Source organism: Polychytrium aggregatum (genome assembly GCF_025602895.1).
Source record: "Polychytrium aggregatum strain JEL109 chromosome Unknown BJ171scaffold_65, whole genome shotgun sequence".
Taxonomy (NCBI): Eukaryota; Fungi; Chytridiomycota; class Chytridiomycetes; order Polychytriales; genus Polychytrium; species Polychytrium aggregatum.
In genome coordinates this window covers 164,897-182,645 of record NW_026516267.1, presented here as the reverse complement: position 1 = coordinate 182,645, position 17,749 = coordinate 164,897, and the positions used below count along the sequence as shown (strand labels likewise).

General features: G+C 57.2%; 7 protein-coding genes across 7 annotated transcripts; 3 read left to right on the top strand and 4 right to left on the bottom strand.

Annotated features, from left to right (window-relative positions):
* Positions 1 to 75: 75 nt before the first annotated feature.
* On the top strand, positions 76 to 2,805 carry BJ171DRAFT_528243 (histidine phosphatase superfamily). Its single transcript, XM_053112702.1, has 10 exons — positions 76 to 277; positions 415 to 531; positions 623 to 752; positions 938 to 1,083; positions 1,191 to 1,311; positions 1,415 to 1,673; positions 1,759 to 1,898; positions 2,002 to 2,068; positions 2,244 to 2,470; positions 2,582 to 2,805. The coding sequence occupies exons 1-10, from the start codon at positions 187 to 189 to the stop codon at positions 2,595 to 2,597; spliced, it is 1,314 nt and encodes a 437-aa protein (XP_052962349.1). The 5' UTR covers positions 76 to 186; the 3' UTR covers positions 2,598 to 2,805.
* Positions 2,806 to 3,167: 362 nt separating this feature from the next.
* Positions 3,168 to 4,469, bottom strand: BJ171DRAFT_528240 (uncharacterized protein). The gene is made up of 3 exons (XM_053112701.1): positions 4,041 to 4,469; positions 3,408 to 3,839; positions 3,168 to 3,277 (listed from the first exon to the last, which is right to left on the bottom strand). The coding sequence occupies exons 1-3, from the start codon at positions 4,441 to 4,443 to the stop codon at positions 3,237 to 3,239; spliced, it is 876 nt and encodes a 291-aa protein (XP_052962348.1). The 5' UTR covers positions 4,444 to 4,469; the 3' UTR covers positions 3,168 to 3,236.
* Positions 4,470 to 4,527: 58 nt separating this feature from the next.
* BJ171DRAFT_528238 (cytosolic Fe-S cluster assembly factor nubp2) lies at positions 4,528 to 6,426 on the bottom strand. The gene is made up of 6 exons (XM_053112700.1): positions 6,153 to 6,426; positions 5,907 to 6,016; positions 5,664 to 5,735; positions 5,242 to 5,435; positions 5,026 to 5,095; positions 4,528 to 4,805 (listed from the first exon to the last, which is right to left on the bottom strand). Exons 1-6 carry the CDS (start codon positions 6,362 to 6,364, stop codon positions 4,654 to 4,656), a joined length of 810 nt encoding a protein of 269 aa, XP_052962347.1. The 5' UTR covers positions 6,365 to 6,426; the 3' UTR covers positions 4,528 to 4,653.
* A 194-nt stretch (positions 6,427 to 6,620) lies between these two features.
* BJ171DRAFT_528236 (uncharacterized protein) lies at positions 6,621 to 9,170 on the top strand. Its single transcript, XM_053112699.1, has 5 exons — positions 6,621 to 6,840; positions 7,236 to 8,167; positions 8,369 to 8,476; positions 8,692 to 8,760; positions 8,856 to 9,170. Exons 1-5 carry the CDS (start codon positions 6,768 to 6,770, stop codon positions 8,961 to 8,963), a joined length of 1,290 nt encoding a protein of 429 aa, XP_052962346.1. The 5' UTR covers positions 6,621 to 6,767; the 3' UTR covers positions 8,964 to 9,170.
* BJ171DRAFT_528232 (uncharacterized protein) lies at positions 9,171 to 11,241 on the bottom strand. Its single transcript, XM_053112698.1, has 7 exons — positions 11,156 to 11,241; positions 10,982 to 11,033; positions 10,810 to 10,905; positions 10,372 to 10,523; positions 10,126 to 10,228; positions 9,889 to 9,930; positions 9,171 to 9,686 (listed from the first exon to the last, which is right to left on the bottom strand). Exons 1-7 carry the CDS (start codon positions 11,192 to 11,194, stop codon positions 9,457 to 9,459), a joined length of 714 nt encoding a protein of 237 aa, XP_052962345.1. The 5' UTR covers positions 11,195 to 11,241; the 3' UTR covers positions 9,171 to 9,456.
* On the top strand, positions 11,242 to 13,183 carry BJ171DRAFT_528231 (Tho complex subunit 7-domain-containing protein). The gene is made up of 6 exons (XM_053112697.1): positions 11,242 to 11,350; positions 11,605 to 11,722; positions 11,985 to 12,112; positions 12,275 to 12,419; positions 12,617 to 12,864; positions 12,977 to 13,183. Exons 1-6 carry the CDS (start codon positions 11,335 to 11,337, stop codon positions 13,003 to 13,005), a joined length of 684 nt encoding a protein of 227 aa, XP_052962344.1. The 5' UTR covers positions 11,242 to 11,334; the 3' UTR covers positions 13,006 to 13,183.
* A 481-nt stretch (positions 13,184 to 13,664) lies between these two features.
* Positions 13,665 to 17,256, bottom strand: BJ171DRAFT_269389 (uncharacterized protein). Its single transcript, XM_053106797.1, has 4 exons — positions 16,702 to 17,256; positions 14,841 to 16,152; positions 14,570 to 14,672; positions 13,665 to 14,432 (listed from the first exon to the last, which is right to left on the bottom strand). Exons 1-4 carry the CDS (start codon positions 17,133 to 17,135, stop codon positions 13,855 to 13,857), a joined length of 2,427 nt encoding a protein of 808 aa, XP_052962343.1. The 5' UTR covers positions 17,136 to 17,256; the 3' UTR covers positions 13,665 to 13,854.
* Positions 17,257 to 17,749: the final 493 nt, after the last annotated feature.

Sequence of the window (17,749 nt, the reverse complement as noted above, 5' to 3'; positions counted from 1 at the left end):
AGCTGGCGGGATTGCAAGGATCCGCTTTCATGTGCCGACAATGCGGCTGGCTATGTCGGTTTGGCTTGGTTTGCTGGAACTGCCCGCCGGGCTGTGGCCTCCCCAATCCCGCTGCCTCAACCATCCTTTCTCTCTCTCTCGCTCTCTCCATCGATCGCCTGGCCTCGCACTCCGATCTTATCAAACATGCCCTTCCCGATTCTCGACGAAGACTCATTCCAGCAGCTCTACGGCGGCCATCTCAAACTCAAGTTTGCTCAGATCGTCTTTCGCCATGGTCAGTCGCAGGCGCAAATTCAGATGCTGCCCCGGCTTGCTCTCCCCGGTCGCATCCGCTTTGCTCAAAAGCTCCTTCAGCTCATCCTTGTCAACTGCGTCGCTCGGTGCCCCCTCCTCCCATCCTCGGTCCCACAGGAGAGCGGACGCCTGTATCCATGGAAATGACCGAGAGGCTCTCCCCTGGACTGTGGCGTGCTTGCCAGCGAAAACCAAACGTAGCGGCACTCGGAGTGCATCAAGAGTCTAATCCAGGTGAGCCAGAGCCGGCAGCAACCCGGAAGCGACCGCAAAACTGCCATCCTGCTCAATCGCTAACCCACACCCTGGTCGGCGCCGAGGATAGCCGTCACTATGCACCCCATCGACATCGACACCATCGCCTTCCAGCCGCCATTCGACTCCACGGGAGCACCCACGACTGCAGACATGAGTGCCTACACCGAAATCCGGAACTCTGTCGGCCGGGATGACAGGTAATATCGGGGAGGGGGTTGTCGGGTTGTAGCTGTTGGCTGCTCTTGCTGTGCTCGACCGGTTCCTGCACGCATCCCATCCGCCCGCCGTCGCTGCGAGTATTCCTCCTCTGGCCATTTGAATCACATTTCTGCGCCTGCGCTCCACCGAACTTGCGATTGGATTGCACCCCGATCCTCGACAGTCCGCCCGGGCAGCTTACTGACAAGGGCAAGGCGAGCGCATACCGTCTCGGCAGCAACCTGCGGCTTCTGTACATTGAGCGCCTTGGCTTGGTGTCCTCAACCCTCAAGAAAGGGTACGAGCAGGAGCTCTACCTTCGGAGCAGCGGTATGAGATTGCGCTGCATCGCCGTGCGCTCGGTCGGCAAGCACAGTCGTTGTCGGGCTCGGTATCGATCGACCCATGTTTCCCTTCTGATGACCTCGCGTCGACAGACATGCTAAGGACAATCGAGTCGGCCCAGTACCTGCTCAGCGGCATGTATCCCCAGCACTATCGGGCCACTGGCTCCAGCCAAGCAAGTGTCCAACTTCACGTCCAAGGGGTTGAAAACATGTAAGCTTCCCGGGCCACTCGTTCGGTGATCTTGAGGTCCCCGTTGCTGATCTTGGGACTCGCCACTGGGCTGGTACTCCACTGCCTAACATCCCGCTCCCAGGTATCCCCGTCTCAGGGACTCCAGGATCCAGACGCTGATGGCCAAGCTCATCCGGGAAGCAACTGAGGCCAACATGGCCGAGATAAGCCAAGCTCTGGCCTGCTTCTCCGAGCTGGGTGTCGATGCCCTCAGCCCCCGCTTCGGGAAGACCTACGGGCTCTACGACTACCTCTACTGCATGCGCGGCGACGGTATGGATCTGCCAGCCGGGGTCACGGAACAAGACCTCGAGGATCTCGAGAAGGCACTGATCAAGATGGTAAGCCAGGCAGGAAACCGGTACACAATCTCCTCCCTGCTCGGGAGATGCTCGGACTAACCCGCTCTGATTATGCCGGATCAAGTGGGCCAGTCCAGTGTTCACAAACCACGAAATGGTCAGCATCACTTCGGGCAGCTACTTCCAGCAACTCAAGGCCCAGATTGCTGCCCGAATCAGTGGCAAAAACGAGCTTGGTCTTGCCCTCTACTCGGCTCATGACACGTATGTATCGCCCCCGGTGTTTGTGCTGGCTCGCTTGCAATCCGAGCACACTGATTGTCGCCCCATTTCCAGGGTACTCACTCTGGCAATGGATATGTTGCAGGACCATTCTTTCTTTGTTGAACTCCTTGGGCCTGGAGCAGCCGTCGCTGCCCCCGTTTGCCTCGGTGGTGAGTTGTGTCCCGCCCATCAACCGAGGTTGCATCCATGCCGTGATGCGCTCAGAGCTTGGTCCGCCATCGGCATTCATGCGTCTCATTATGGCACGAGTCGTCGCTAGTCCGCCAGAGCCCGCTGATCGGAGCGGGCCTGCCACTGATGCTTCTGTTGTTTGGATGACCCAAGGTTGTCATCGAGCTGCTCGAAAACACACACAAGTCTCTGCTGAGCGCAGAGTACTATATCCGGGTTTCCTACAACGGCCATCACCTCTCCTTCCCGGCTTCGCGGCTCTCGCTCTCCGTCCTGCACAGGGACGCGAGACTCTGCACCGTGGAGGACTTTTTCTCCAAGCTGGACTCGTTCGATCCGTCCGGAACTCAGCACGGTCACGCAGCGCTCTTTTCCAGAATGTAATGCCACCGGCTTTCTGCAACGAGAGGCGTGTGGACGCGGGAGGCATCGAATACACCTGGGCTCTGATTCCGAGGCTACGGCGCGCTAAAAACACACACAATCGTCAGGTTTCCCAACGTGTGAATCTGGAGCTCAATGAACCACACCCTGAAGTCTGCAATTCTTGCGGCCATAGGTCCGCCGCCAAAATTTAGTCCAGAGCCGCTCCCAGGCGTTCGAAACGAACCGAAGCATCCCGTTTGCATTGATTGATACTGTTATAAATGGCAATAGACACAACCGTACACCCCATGGAAGCAAGGCAAGAGAGATGCACCCACCCGGTCTGCTGTCCCCAGCCATCGCGATATCGACACACCTCGCCTGGAACGAGGCTGTCCAGACGATTGAATGCATGGTCCGCTGTCTCGCATCGCGACATCCATGCCTCGCGGAACATGATCTCGGTGTGCAAGTCGATCCGCTGAGCTGCAAATCGGGGGGGGGGAAGGCGAGGGAGGAACTAGATACGGCGCCAGCTACACGGTATTCAGGGAGAAATGGGACATGCATTTATCGGCGTAGCATGCGATGGCATGCGTCTAGCTATGCCATAAGAAATAGAACAGATCACTTTGGTAGCCTCCGAGTGACCACCACCGGTCGCAGTGCAGCGATGCGGAAATCGAGGGTGCTGTGTTTGGCCATGATTGCGATGAGTGTGTGGGTGTATTCAGGTCACAGAAAAAACTACTATCATGGTTAAAAACGGGGTGTCCCGTTTCATTTTGGAAACGCTTCAAGATGGCCGGCCGAAACCTTCTCTAAAAGCAGGTACGAGTGCAGATTGTCAGTCCGGATCGACGGGGCTTGCAAAAGGACCCCTTCACCCGCTCGCTCACCCCCCGTCTGTCCTGCGCTCACCAGGAACAGCGTTTGGTGCGAGCCACCCACCTGAATCAGCTCTCTTGAGAACCCTGTCGACCTTTATGCCGTGAACCACATCCCGGTGGCCCAGAGGCTGCACACTGCCGATCTTGCCCTTCACAAATTGCACAACCGGGTCGGCCACCTGGCGTGGAAACGCGAGGATTCTACCGACCAGCGACGGCCCCGAAGCAGCATCGCCGGCGGCGACGCCCTTGCCCGAATGGGCCTCGGCGATGCTTCGGATCGCTCGCATGTGCTGAGGAAGATGGTCGCCGGTGTTTCGGCGCTGGATAGTGCCGCCATCTTGGTTGGCGTTGCCGCCCTGGTCAGTGTTGTCGCTCTGGCCAGCGTCGACACCAGGCGGCCACAGTCCCGGGCCGCTGTGGGAGTTGTGGGATTGAGAAGATGTCGGGGCTGGTATGCCTGGTGGGTTCATTGCGGGCATCGCCAGCACCACTGTCGTTTGACGAAAATGGGTATTTGGACAAGTTATTGCCTTCCATTAGCGTCCCTCGGTTGTGGAACCCGATCGCTTTCTCCTTCCGGCTGCACGGTGCAGGCTCCGAACTGGATGTATTCAGCCCAATGCTACTGTACCCTGCCGTCGTCCATCTCGCCACAGCGCAGAAGCAGGGCGATTTCGCCGTATGCGCATACCTTGATGCTCAAGCGAGCAGGCAATCAAATAGCACCACAGCAGTGACTGGAGCTTCATTGGCGATTCTGGTCCAAAACGGAACTGGGAGAGACAGCAGCGACTGTTGAAGTTGGCACAAGGTCCAAGAAGCGTTTGAAGAACGAAGGGTCTCGGTCTGCGTTTGGGCAAGCGGCGCTCGAGGTGCCGTATATGACTGACTGCTGGCCACCGACATATGTGCCGCTGCAAGGACGGCCGGCCTGCATATGTCCTGAGCCCCGCCGTCCCCTGATATTGTTCGGGCACTCTCTTGGATGTCGGACGCAGCCGTGTCTTGCGGTGGGTGTCTGCAGGGGTGCCCCTGCGATTGGATGATTGGCACAGGCGGCGGTCGATGTGTGCAATCGGACCTCGGCCTGGCATTGCGGGTCAGGTTCGGCATACCAAGCGCACTCTTCCTGCGAGCCGGCTGCTGAGACAGAGTCTCCGTGTGAGACACCGCTCCTCTTCTTACAGAGAATACTTGAGCTGTGCAGCTCGTGTATTTGAGCCAACTGGAACTCAGCGACTCGCTGGTCTCTACAGCTGGAGCCGACAGTAGCCATCTCAGACGGCCCCAGCCATCTTGGCGGGTTATTCTGCAGAGACGGGTCCGCAGCTTCGAACAACCCTATCGGCTATGGTTTTGAAGATCGGGTAGAGGGCGGACTGTGTGAACCGCTTGGTGAAGCTGCCTCCGTCTGCCTCGATCAATGTTGTCAGGGCGGGATCGATTGGAACACGGCCTGCAGCCCCCGTCGAGCCGGACAGCCAGGTTAGAAGAACGAGCGTTGGCAAGCACCGAGGCGGCCAGCAAGACGCAATAGCGATGAGCCCATCCATTTCGCTCCTGCGACAGTGCTTGTCACTCTTCGTGCTCGTCACAGATCCTCGGTAGCCCAAAGTGCCCCTCAACACGGCGGACTCCCTCAGTCCAAAAGTGCCTGGATCCACCATCAGACGTACCAAGGAACTCGAGTCCGTATTCTGCAGCCATGGCTTCACCACCGCCTCGGGCAAAGATGTCCGAGCACTCCTGTTGAGGAGAGTGCAGGCCAGGGCATGAGTTGGTTGTGCATGCCGAGCCAGTCTTGGTGCATCCAGAGGTCTCGCTCGCCCCTTCCCGATGAACTGTGGTTATCGCACACCGATCCCTCCAATCGAGCGGCAATGCGTTCTTACCGTGCAGTGTGGACAAACGAAGCCGCTCATGTTCTCGACAACACCCAGGATCGGAATTCCGACTTTCCGGCAAAAGCTGATCTCCTTGCGAACGTCCGAGAGCGAGATGCCCTGTGGTGTTGTGACCATAACAGCCCCATCTGGATGAAGATCTCGAAGGAATTCGGCGACCGAAATATGCTCGTCCGAGGTGCCTGGATCCACAAGTGCAGCAAAATAGCGCAGAACAAAGTCGATGGTTCATCGCAGAGTCAGGTACAGCCCGATCGTGCCCATTTCATTCACATCCTGAGCAGCGCTGATCCTTATCCATGCCGGGTGGTGACGCTCGCAGCCGCCCCGAGACACATGCGAGGGCAAGAAGGGCCAGATGCGAGGCAGTCGCTGACGACCAACCACAGCGAACCAACGCCGCTGCTCACCTGGGGGTGTGTCGATGATGAGATAGTCCAGTTCGCCCCAAGCAACATCCTGGAGAAACTGCTTGATCATGGCTGTCGTCGGGACAGAATCCCCGGCCAAGTTAGTGCCACGATCGCCGGCTGCCGCACGCTGTGCATACCGGCAAAGTAGGTCCACCAAATTGAATCGGCCGCCAGCCTCAGCATCCAGCTGGAGGGCTGCTATGTGTGGCTTCTGGCTCGGCCACCAGACGATTGCCTTACCAGTCTTCTTTGGACCTCGCCATATGATAGCATCGTCCTTGTTGTTGAGCAAGAAGCCAATAGACATGGCCGAGAGATTCTTCTTGTCGTCAGAGTAAACCGGAATCCAGCTGGCAGATCGACAAACAGCGGCGTTAAAGGCTGGACGAGTGTTCGACAGCAGGCAGGCTCGTGTTGCCTGACCCGAGACAAGAGCATCCATGGTCCAGTATGCGACAAAGCATGATGCGGTGCTCAGAAACACACCCAGACGACGACTGGTGGACCTGCTGTCCGTCAAGGCCGAGCATCCGCGGGATACTCGGGCCAGTCAGGTCAATGTCGAGGATTCCAACCCGAAGGCCGCATTCGACAAGCGAGAGGGCCAGTTCGGTCGTTACGGTCGACTTGCCGACGCCACCTTTGCCGGAGAGGACAAGGATGATGTGTTTTACGCCTTTGAGATTCGAGGCGTCCATGGCAGCACTGGTTGTGGTGGTGGAGGCAGATTCGGGGCGACGCAGGACGATGGAGAGAGATCCTGGGCGACGCACGAAAGCGAGTGTCATGGCCCTGACAAATTGCGATTGGAAATTGCTGCGCAGCCGCTGTATCTCGGAACCGGGACGGCTGGCGTGCGACCACACACACACACACACACACACACACACACACACAACCATGGCGCCCATCTCGATCCCGTGGATGTTGCATCTGTTGGAATCAGCGAATCACGCCAAATATCATTGTTGCAGCGACATATCGCATCGCAGTAATGCCGGCTCCGCCTCCCAGACAGAGAAACATCTCCAGCCCAGCGTCTTTGGAGGCTGCCTTGTCCACAAGCGGCTCTTGACCCGTTGCTCTCTGCCAAGCCCCAATATGACTGTTCTCACGGAGCATTTGATATTTTCCAAGCTCAAAGGCGTTCGGACTGCCGAAAACGCCGAGCTCAGTAAGTGCAGCGGGTTGCAGCAGGCTGCAGCAGGAAGCATCAGGCAGTGTCGGGCAACATCGGGCAACAGCCACACTCTGCATAGCGAATGTACATGTCGGTGCAGGCATATCGGCACCGCCGTCACAGCGGAGCTGATTCCCGTCCAATATCATGTGGCATGCTAACTGGTCTCGAAACGACTCTTGGACTCGCCCGATGGCGGATCGCTTTTGAATTCCTTGGATGCAATTCCGATTCGTGGACTCAATGTGTACCTGAACAACCACGATGTTATGCTGGCGTTCCTGTGAACCGACCCGGCTGGCGACTTATGGTCCATGAACTGCAACCGGAATGTCCGCGAACACTTCTTCCGTCTATTATGCACTGTTCCGGGGACTGCCACACGCCAGGCCAAATCCATAGCCTGAATCTCTGGGGCCAAGAGCTGACCGACGTTAGCATTTTGGCAGATCTTGGCTCCCTCAGGGTGGTGTCACTCGCAATCAATTCGATCCAGGACATTGTGCCGCTTTCCAAGCTCACAGCCCTGAAAGAAGTCTATTTGAGACGGAATCAGATCCAAGACTATGTACAGGTCGCCCATCTGCGGAACAGCCGTGGGCTCGAGGTTCTCGGTCTGGCCGAGAATCCCATCGCGGGAGCCGTGGCCAATGCTGGTGGCGAGAAGGAGTACCGAATCCGGGTACTTGCCATCATCCCGTGGATCAAGAAGATCGATGACCGCCTCGTCGAAGAGCCCGAGAAGGCAGAAGCCCACCGTATCCGGCTGTCCGGATGGGTCGAGGAGATCCTCCGATTGGCCGAGGTGCGCGAGGAGGCCTATTGGAGTCGAGAAAACGAGCTGCGACTGGCCGAGGCCGAGGCCGGGATTGTCCATGGCAGCGGGGTTGCGTCGCTCATGAACCTGAATCCCGACCGCAGCAGGAGAAAGGATCTAGCCGACAAGGCAATCCAGGATGTCAAGCAAGCAAGCGACAGGGCTTTGGACAGTATCGCTCATCGCCGGCCGGCTTCCAACGCCAAGGTGACGACAAAGCACAAGCGATCATCGAGTCTTGGGCCGCATACGGGGGCCTTGGGACTGCATATCGACAAGCAGCCGGGCACCACGAGTGCCCCTTCGCCCAGGGAAAAGTACGAGGACCATATCAAAGGCGCTGGTATGGGGATCGTAAGCGATTTGCACCACATTCCAAGGGGCAAAGTCCCGCGGTTCCTGGAGAAGAAAGACGGCTTCATTCGGGAATATGAGGACGAAGCAGTCACGCTCTATGCACGCTCGCAGAAGGATGGACAGCAGCAGCAGCAGCAGTCGATCCAGGTAATGTCTGGCTGGAAATAGAGAGTCGGACACACGGCAGCAGGCAGCGTCGGCGTGGCGACATATCTGTCCGGCTGGTCAGTTATGCTGGTAAAATGGAGGTGCAGTCGAGGACCCTGCTGATGACATGGAGCTGCAGTCGAGGACCCTGCTGATGCCAGTATCGATTTCATCCGATCCGCACGCTTGCTGCAAACAAAGCGAGCGCCCTTGCAGACCCAGGCTCCTTCACACAGTTATGGTGCCAAACTGCACATCGATATGAGTGCCAGCCGGAAGCCCACATGGCTGACAGAAAACATGAGCGAGGTATGCGCAGCGGCCATTTCGGCTGCTCTGCGATTCGGTCAAGGCGAGGCGGAGCAGAGCATGGCAAGTGTGATAGCGAGTTCCTCAGAGCGACAGCGGCGTTGCAGAGCTCGCGACAGACCATCTGCAGCATGATCTGGCAGATTAGCCTCAGCATTCTCCCACTTTTCTCATGCACCTGATGCCGCCACCTGCTCTTGCACTGCGTCGCGCAGACCGTCGAGCAAATCCGATCCGTGTCGACTCCACCAATGCGGCGAAGCTTCACCGTCTCGGGACAAAAGGTCTGCTGGTCTCTGCAACGGAGTCCTCTGCTGCAGAGCAACTCCATGTTTGCTGTGTCTGCTAACACCACTCCACGGTTGATATCACTCCACAGCAACACAACGTTCTCTCGGCCATCTTAACCCTTGTGCGCGACCTCGACGATGTATCGCTGCACATTGTCGGAGAGGAGGTGAACAGGCTTATTCTGGAGCACCGCTAGCAGTGTAGATGGTCCTAGCTGGAGCAAGATAGATGCTGCCGTCTGTGCATGTAGTCATACGGCAAGTTTCGAGGTCAATCTGCTCGTCCTGATGGAGACAACCGATCCTGGACCACACTGCTCAAGTAAATCGACCAGATGCCCCGCTGGGTGGAAGACGGTCGCTCGAGACGTATCCTTGCCTCGGCTATCTATTGAATAAAGCGAAATCCTCCACGAGCAATAAGTGCGAGCCTACTCGTCACAGGCAAGAACTGCGATGAATGCGTGAATTCAACAAGAGGATGATGCTCGCATCCAATACGTAGAACGTATATATACTTAGTATATGCAAACGTCTGAGTTAAGCGGGCAAGACAATCTATGGCCGTTGCCGTATCCGGCTCACTTCATTTGACAAAAGCGAACAGGAATCTGCCCAGCAGCAGGGCCGAACTACTGCGTTTCTGTCGAATTTATGTCCCAATTGCCTCGGTATCTGTTTTGCATCGATCTATCGATGTCTTGCCATCAGGCTTTTCTTGCGTGCCAGATCAGCCAGGCCCAAGATCATGTCCTTGATGGCCCATCGCTTCTGGGCGACTGCAACCGGCGTCAACAGTGATTTGAGCCGAAAGAGACTCAAATCGCCGGGCTTCAGCGTCAGCTCGCTCGTGATTGCGCCTGTGAGTCGGTCCGCCAGTATCTCCGTGATGGCGATGGTATAGCATCCGCAATCGTACCCTGTTGTATGTGGGACAGGATCAATCCCAAATCAACGACACAAGCGGTAATTCAGCCAAGAAATGCCCACGGCAAGCTCCCGCGAGTCAAGGCACCGAACATCCCAGTGGCCGGCTACTAGTGTTGCTGCCGTCAGGGAAGAAGTGGAAATCGCTGATACAGAGTGGTCCAGCGGTCAAGATATTGCTCGCACTGAACTTACCATTGACTTGGATGGGCGTCTCGACTTGGGCAAAATGCGAGACTGTTGAGTATCGGCCGGAACGAAGGCAAGTGGTATGGCTGTATGTTACAAACCCATACCAACCGCTCATGCAGCCGAGTTGATCCAAGCCGAGCCATAGTGTCCCCTCGCAATCGGACGAAGCCCACACCCGCACTCAGACCCGCCGCTGTTATGCCCCCGCTGTGGCCCGAGTTGTTGCAGCTGCACACTAACCTTGCTCGAACTTGTTCAACAGTCGCGGAACGAGGAGCGGGGCGAATTTGTCCTTTGTCAGCTTGGCCGCCGACAAATTGTACCGGCCAAGCGAGTCATAGTACTGGGACAAGCAAGAAGCAATATCAAAGTGGATCAAGTCAGCGACGCCCATCCTTGCTGGATTGAAGGACGATGGTCGTTCCGAAAGCTGACCCGGCCAATCTTTCCCCTTCCCAGGGGCAGAATCGTCGCATGGGCGCTCACATAGAAGCTGTTTGTTGGCCGATAGAAGACGAGCAGCGACCAGTGCGATCCGCTAATGCTGTTTGTGGTGCCATCCGAGTCGTTGATGGGCAGGAACACAATGTTCTTCTTGGCCAGATCTTTCGGAAGGGCTGACTGGAGAGAAGTGGGATCTGTTGTGGCCAGGACGAGCAAGGGGCAGATCGAAATGATGAAACTATGTGATTAGTGGTGCTGCCGTAAGGCGGGCGACAGAACCGAGGCGACATCTGCAGATGCGGGTCTGCGATGGGTCATGAGTGCAGCCTCGCTGGGTTGTGTGGACTCGTGAGCAAGGTTAAGCGGAAAAGCATGCCATCCATGAACTGCCAGGCTCAGGTACGGCGTATGCTGAATGTACCGCAGTTATTGGACATGCCCCTGCCGAAGGAGTGCACCTGCCCGAGAAGAGAAGCTCACCCTGCGTGTTGGTGACGAGATGGACAATCGACGGCCGCAGAAACTCGACGTGCGGGTTGTTCTTGTGAACCTGCAGCTCGAGATATTCGTAGTAGACTGGACAGCGGACCAAATGCATCAGCAACGGATATGACTGGACCGCATGGACGCAGGCTGTAGAAAGGCCACTCACACTGGATAATGGTATCGTTGAGCCATTGACCCTCTTCGAGGAGGTCGAAATCCTGGGGTCAGCAACGCGACGGTTGGTTGATGTGCGAGACGGCCTCGATACAGAGCCGGACCTGGAGATCGAGGCCAGCGATACCAGGCCGCATGGGGCTCTGGACGCATGCAGGATACTTGCCTCCTTGTCGATGATGACGTCGCCGTATTCGAGAATCATCGTGCAGGTTGCGGCAGATGCGATCTGGGCTGCAGCAGCGAGAGCGACAGCCCCGCGGCCTCCGTTCTTGTCGCCCAACCCGCCCGCCAGATCGCTCGGATCACCTTGCCCTGCATCTGCCGCCCTTCACCTGAACAGCCATGTCTGCCTCCGAAGGTGAGGCCACAGCTTCATCCCCCTTCAAAAAGCCGCCTGCAGCAGATACCACCCCGAGCATGCCATTACCGCTGGATGTGGATGTGGATGTGGATGTGGATGTGGATGTGGATGTGGATGTGGATCTGGATCTGGATCTGGCCGATCGATCCTCGTTCCGTCATCCGGCATCTCCACTCCAGATGTCAGACAATAACTCCATCAATCCCACCTTTCGCCTCTTTCCGCCTCGATGACATCAAAAATCGGCTCAGAAAAAATCATCCAGAACCGACTGCTGATGGATCCGGCGGTGAAAGCCGTCAAGAAATGTCTCCGTCAGTTCCACGCAACCGTCGCTGCGCTGAACCAGCACCGGTCGTCAGCAGAGAGGTGCAGAGTCGAATCCATGCCCTGCTGTTGCTAAAGTGGCCATTGATATTGCCTTTGTCTTCTCGATGGCCGTCGGCGTCTTCGGAATCGGTCATTGCCAATGCCATCACCGCTATGACCTCGTCGCCACTCCGCACAAGCTATTGGATCATCCTGGCTCTTCGACGCCGTATAGCACCTAATCAATGCATGCTCTATCCGGCACTGGCACCAACGACCCGTCTGCCGATCTGTTTCGCAATGCCTTGGACCGGGGGAAAAGTCAACTCGCTATGGAGAGTTTTCTGGTCGCCTTGAGCGGACTAGAAACAAGCATCTTGAAGCATCAGCTGCTACACGACATGAACCTGCGGGAAACCAGTCACTACATCGAAGATCAGCAGCGCATCGGTATGCAAACTGTGTGTCCGGGGTCGTCGTGTTGGGCGAGCGATGGTACCCAGCTTCAGCCTCATACAGGCCGATACGATGATGGGCGTCTGTGATGCTGACCCTGCACGCCGATGCTGCTGATCGACCTTCCCTGTCGTCTGTTTGCCTGTCTCTTGCTAGAGCGGGAGATTGTCAACGCCCGAGAAGACATCGAATCTCTGAAACTAGAGCTCGTCGAAGCCCAGCGACAGCGAAATAATCGCCTCGAGTACGATGCCAAAGCCCGAGAGATTCAGCAGTACGAATCCAGGGCGAGGAAAAGCAAGTAAGCAGCGCAAACCTGCGGACTTCAAGGCTCTTGGCGGTGGCCGAATGCCGGAGGGTCATGTCTATCTGCTCAACTTGAATTCAGCGGAGGATGAGGGGGCTCCGTGAGCGATCGGTCGCTCTGGGTGATTCTCAGAGCTTACACTCTGGAGTAACAGCCCACGCCTCACCATTGCTCCACCCACGGCATCGCAGGAAGATCGATGTTCTGAAAGCCGAGATATCCAAGTTCGAGGCAGAGCAGCGTGCTCACAAAACCTCGATGGAGTTCCGGAAGCGACAGATCCAAGCCGCCCTCAACACTCTCCACACCATCCAAGAAGAAATCGCCGATACCCGTGATGCCGAGGCACAGGAGCTGAGCCACTATTTAGCGCTGCTGGAATCCAAGGCCCCGCAAGTTGTCGAGGAGGAAGATGGCCTGCTCAACGACGACGACCGAGGTGAGTAGCCAGACTCTGTTCATGGCAAGCGATGCGAACTCGTGGGGGTGTTGTCGCCGCATGTGTTCCGGAATGCAGCTCCACCTTGACTTGTAATGGCCTCTCTATACAGACAATGCCGGGGATCCAATGGAAACCTGAGTCCAGGCAACTGCCATGCACTGCATTCGCCGGCGGCTCTAACCCTGAAAGGAGGCAAAGTTCTTGTGATCGACTGCCTAATATTACAGCGTACCCATTTGGAACGGGACACCTGTTTGAGTCAGGGCTGTCGTTGATTTCTGGTCCTGAATACACACTCGCCCATCCCTACCATGACCAAACGGTGTGCCCACGGCGCCTAGAGGCCAAGCAACTCGAGAAGACCGAGTGCCTTGATATCGCGATATCATTAAGCTATCCAGAGGATCGAGTACATCCACCACATTCCCACATCGAGTACATCCAGCACATTCACACATCGAGTGCATCCACCACATTCCACATCGAGTACATCCACCACATTCCCACATCGAGTACGTCCACCACATTCCCACATCGCGATATCAATGCCAGTCGATCGTCACCACGGGAGATCGACCGACCCCAAGAACCACCTTCACCCGCTTGAGGTGGATGGACAAGGGATATTCATGAGCTCAGAAACGGGCAAGTGCTGCACTTTTCTTGGCTGTGATGCATATGACTCATGCATATAGCTCATGTTCGTCTTTGCCTTCAGGGCAGTCCGTAAATTACACAGTTTTAATCAGGCTCTACGCTGTCACAGCAAAGTATTCAGGGATGGAAGGTGGAAGGAGCGTGGAGTGAAGGTAGTGATGAGTTGGGAATGAAACGGCGACCGCGCGGAGATGCAGCCGCGAGTGGGAAATCAGTCGCTTGCGATGACCGATGTTTCCTTCTGGGGCACGAGGCCAACCGAAGAACCTGTGCACAGCGTTGGCCGCCAAGACGCAGGCCGATCCCACTCTGCCCCTACAGACCGCCGGCTCAGAGCGGTTCGATGATATCGCTGATGCAGTCTTCGGGGATGTTGAAGCAGTGAGCGATTTGCCGCTTGTATCGCTTGTCTTTGGTCGGCCGCCGCTGCCAGATCCCGTTCAGTTCTTCAAACTGCCGCTTTCGAGTCTGCTCCGAGCTATGGAGCTGGCGGGATAGCTCCGCATACTCGCTCTGGAGCCGGACCAGCTTTTCGGGTGATAGACGGAGCCGGCGCCGCCGGCCAAGGTTCATGGGCAGCTCTTCATCTTCAGATCCATCTCTTTCGCGATCGCTGAGCGGGTCCAGGTCATCTGGATCCTCCTGGATGCCTGCCACCCGTAGTCCGCGGTGGCGGCGCTTTGCCGGTGATGCAGCGCTGGTTGCCCCCGAGACCACGCTTTCGTTGTCTTCCTCGGTTGGCTGAGACTCACTTGGACCGGGCAGCCGCGGAGCCATGAGTTTATGAGCTTCTTGCTGGAGACCGAGAAGTTCGTGCTGGCTTTTCTTGAGCTGGAACAACTCATCCTTCGCATTCCACAGCTGGTCGCGCGCTGTCTCGATTTCTTCAGACGATGGCTTGATCTCGGCTGCAAGAGGACACATCGGAATGTACAGGGGATGGGTGGGTATGTCCGCCCCTCTTCTGGGCCAGCTCAAGACTCGTACTCATCACATAGGATTTCCAAGGCATGGACGACGGCGTGCACTTTGAACTGGGTCTCACCTCCGGGACTGTGGAGACTGGATGTACAATCTGATGTGGGCGTGACCTGATCGTCGCCGTCAAGGCTGTTGCCGGGGTCGTCGAGAGCATCTGCGCCTTCGCTCTGGCACCCACCGCGTTGCAAGCGAATAGAGACCATGGTTGACAAGTTAGTCACTGCATACGACGTGGATTCGTGTGGCTGCTTTACGCCACAGCGGGGCATTTCCCTTGCGAAGCCCACAGCTGCGACTCCAGCCAGCTCGTTCGCAGCGATGCTTGTTGCGCTTACCAGGTCCAGCCCGAGCTTGAGAAGCCTGAGCAGCTTTCGATTGCCGTGGGCATAATCCTCGGCCCGCATCTTGTCGGCGTCTACATAGTCTTTGTTGACTCCGACTTTCAGCAACGCCGCCACGATTTCGTAGGAGTTCATTCGCGCGGCCAGATGAAGTGCGGTCTGGTAGCTCGCATCCTGAGCATTCACCAGTGATCGAATGTCATAGTCTGAAAAGCGCTTGATCCATTCGCCAGTGCACCGGATGTAGTAGCGGGCCGAGGGAATGCTGGACTTGCGCGCCGAGCACAGAACGATCTTGTGGAGAATGGTCTGACGCTGATAGTCGTCCATGAACACGAGATCCGAGGGCAGGATCTCAAAGATCTCCGGCAGAGTGTGGTGGTTGTGGTTGTTGGTGGATTTGATGGCGCGGATCAGCACGGTTTCCCCACATCGGTTGAGGAGTCGTGGGTTTGCCGAGGCCGCGAGGAGGCCCTTGATCAAGCCGATGCGGCCAAAGAACGTGGCCCAGTGCAGCGCCGTGTTGCCTTCGTCGTCCAGAATGGTGTTCGGCCTCAGCTCTCCCGAGACGGGGTCGCGCAACAGATGTAGAATGTAGTCGGTGGCATAGTCGGAGAAGATGGCCATCAGGATGCTCTTTTGTCTTTCTGAAAGCGATGCAGTTCTTCCGGCGTCGCCCGCACCGTCTGGGCCGCAGTCTGCTGCCGCAATCGAATTGATGACGGCTATGTTTGTTGAAGGCCTTGGCGGCGTTGGAAGGATCGAGCGCTTCAATGGCGCTAGCGAGTATGACGACGAGGAGTTGTGGGGAGGAGACCGATGCCGCTCGCGGTCCGAGAGTGAGTCACCAGGCGAGGGCGGCGCAACAGCGGGCCCTGTGGATGTCGTAACAGGTACAGCAGCCGAGGCTGCAGCCGCAAATCGAGCCCAAGCGACTTTGGTCTGGTGATGGTGCTGGTGGGTTGGCGAAAGGGACTCGCGGCTCGGACTCGGTATTTGGCTCGTGGCTCGGGAGGGCGAAGACAGTCGCCGCGGGCTGCCCTCGGCCGTGGGTGTCAGTGAAGCCTCCTTGGAGTGAGCTTCCCCGATAGGATCGATACTTCGGATCACTCGCGACGGGTGGGCAGTCGAATGGGTGCCGACAGGATGGTGGGTTGGTGTCGTCAAATCACTGAGTCTCATTGCCGGAGGTGGTCGCCCACGACTGATGCTGGCGGCGTTGCGGGGATCAAAGTCGAGGAGGGGCCGGATGAGGGGTTCGATGCCGTACTTCTGGGCCAGCTGACGTGCAATGTTGATGGGAACCCTGGAAGGTCAAGAATGAGATGGGGCATGAGCATAAGACAAGAGGCAAGTTTAGTGGGATCTTGGCGACCGGGGGTGCGCCGACAGAAAGTAAAGGCGAAAGGTTTGGCCAGGGGAGACGAGTGGCATAGAGAGAGCGAGATTGGTGACGGAGGTATCGCTCAAAGAGCAAACTTGCTGGCAGACGCACAATGACTCTGATTCGATGAGATAATGATGGACTCGCACGGACAGCTGCCAGACGAGTTCGATGGGAATCAAGCCAGACAATGGGAGAGAGAAGGGTTGACGTTGCGCAAATCAAGGAAGCCACTGTCGAAGGGAACAGATATGCCCATGACGAGGCTGTCCAAGGTCCAGGAAGGGGCCCATGCGAGTGCATGGAGGTTCATGAGCAAGGGGTGGCGTGGGAGTCGTGAAGGAGGGGGACGACGGCGCCAAGGGGGAGGTTGTCGTGCGAGTGGCAGAGGACTCACAAGAGCGAGAAAACGAAGGGCCGGCAGATGCAAAAGACAGGCAAATGCAAAAGAACAGGCCGCAGAGTACCCACCATGTGCCCTGATATTTTCCGTAGCCGCCTTGGACCTTCTCGTGTTCGCCGTGCAGAACCTCGCGCTCGAGGGTTTTGGTTCGCCTGGGTTTGTTGAGACCGGCAGCCTTGAGAATCTGGGTGGCGTTGAAGTAGCCGTCGTTCATCCGGCGCATGATAGATACGCCACGCACGAGCATCTCATACACCGGGGAGGCAGAGTAGACGGCAGTGTAGATCGGCGAAGCGGCTGTTGGGTTTCCAGCCAGGTCGCTAGCCGGGTCGTCAGCGAGACTCTCCGTCGAGCCAACGGGCGTAATCGAGGATGAGCTTGCAGGCTCGGGCGTTCCGGAGGATATCTCGCGCGGAGGCTGCGGGTCGGGCGACTTGCGCTCGGGATGGTGCAGTCGCTCCAGCAACAGGCGAGGCTGTTGAAGGGATGAGATGGTTTCCATTCCGATTAAGAGAGGGGAAAGACCGACAAGCACCGTCGACACCGCGGGAGAGTGAGGCGGCGAAAGCGGCCAAGGTCAACCCGATAAGCCCGAGGGACGAGGCAGAACAGAGCCGACCGCACAGAGGCTGATGCGTCAGGATGCCCGGGAGAATGGCGAGGGCACAAGTTGGACCGAGCCGGGCCGGGCTGAGGCAGATGGGAGTCGGAGGTCCAACTCAGAGGATTCTCCGATGGTGACCGATGCGGCAGGAGCGACCCAGGAGGAGCTCGGGATGGTTGGATATGTGCCAGCGAGAGTCCTATGGAAGATATGCGGCAGGAGCCGACGAGCAGATGACTGCACAGGCAGAGAGAGCGCGCGGGAGCGGTGAGCGGGTGGAGAGCGCGATGGTGGGGAGACGGAGGATAGTTCTGCTCAGAGCGCTGCGGCGATATGGATGGCGATATGGAAGCGACCCAGATGATGATTTGCATGGCGATCCGCAAGGCGACGAGAATCACCCTGGTCCAGGCAACAGCATCCTGCGTCGTCCATGGACCATCGGTGTCAGAGGATGCAGTCATGCAGACATGCAGACGATACTTGCCGGCAGCAAAAGGGAGTCTCAGATG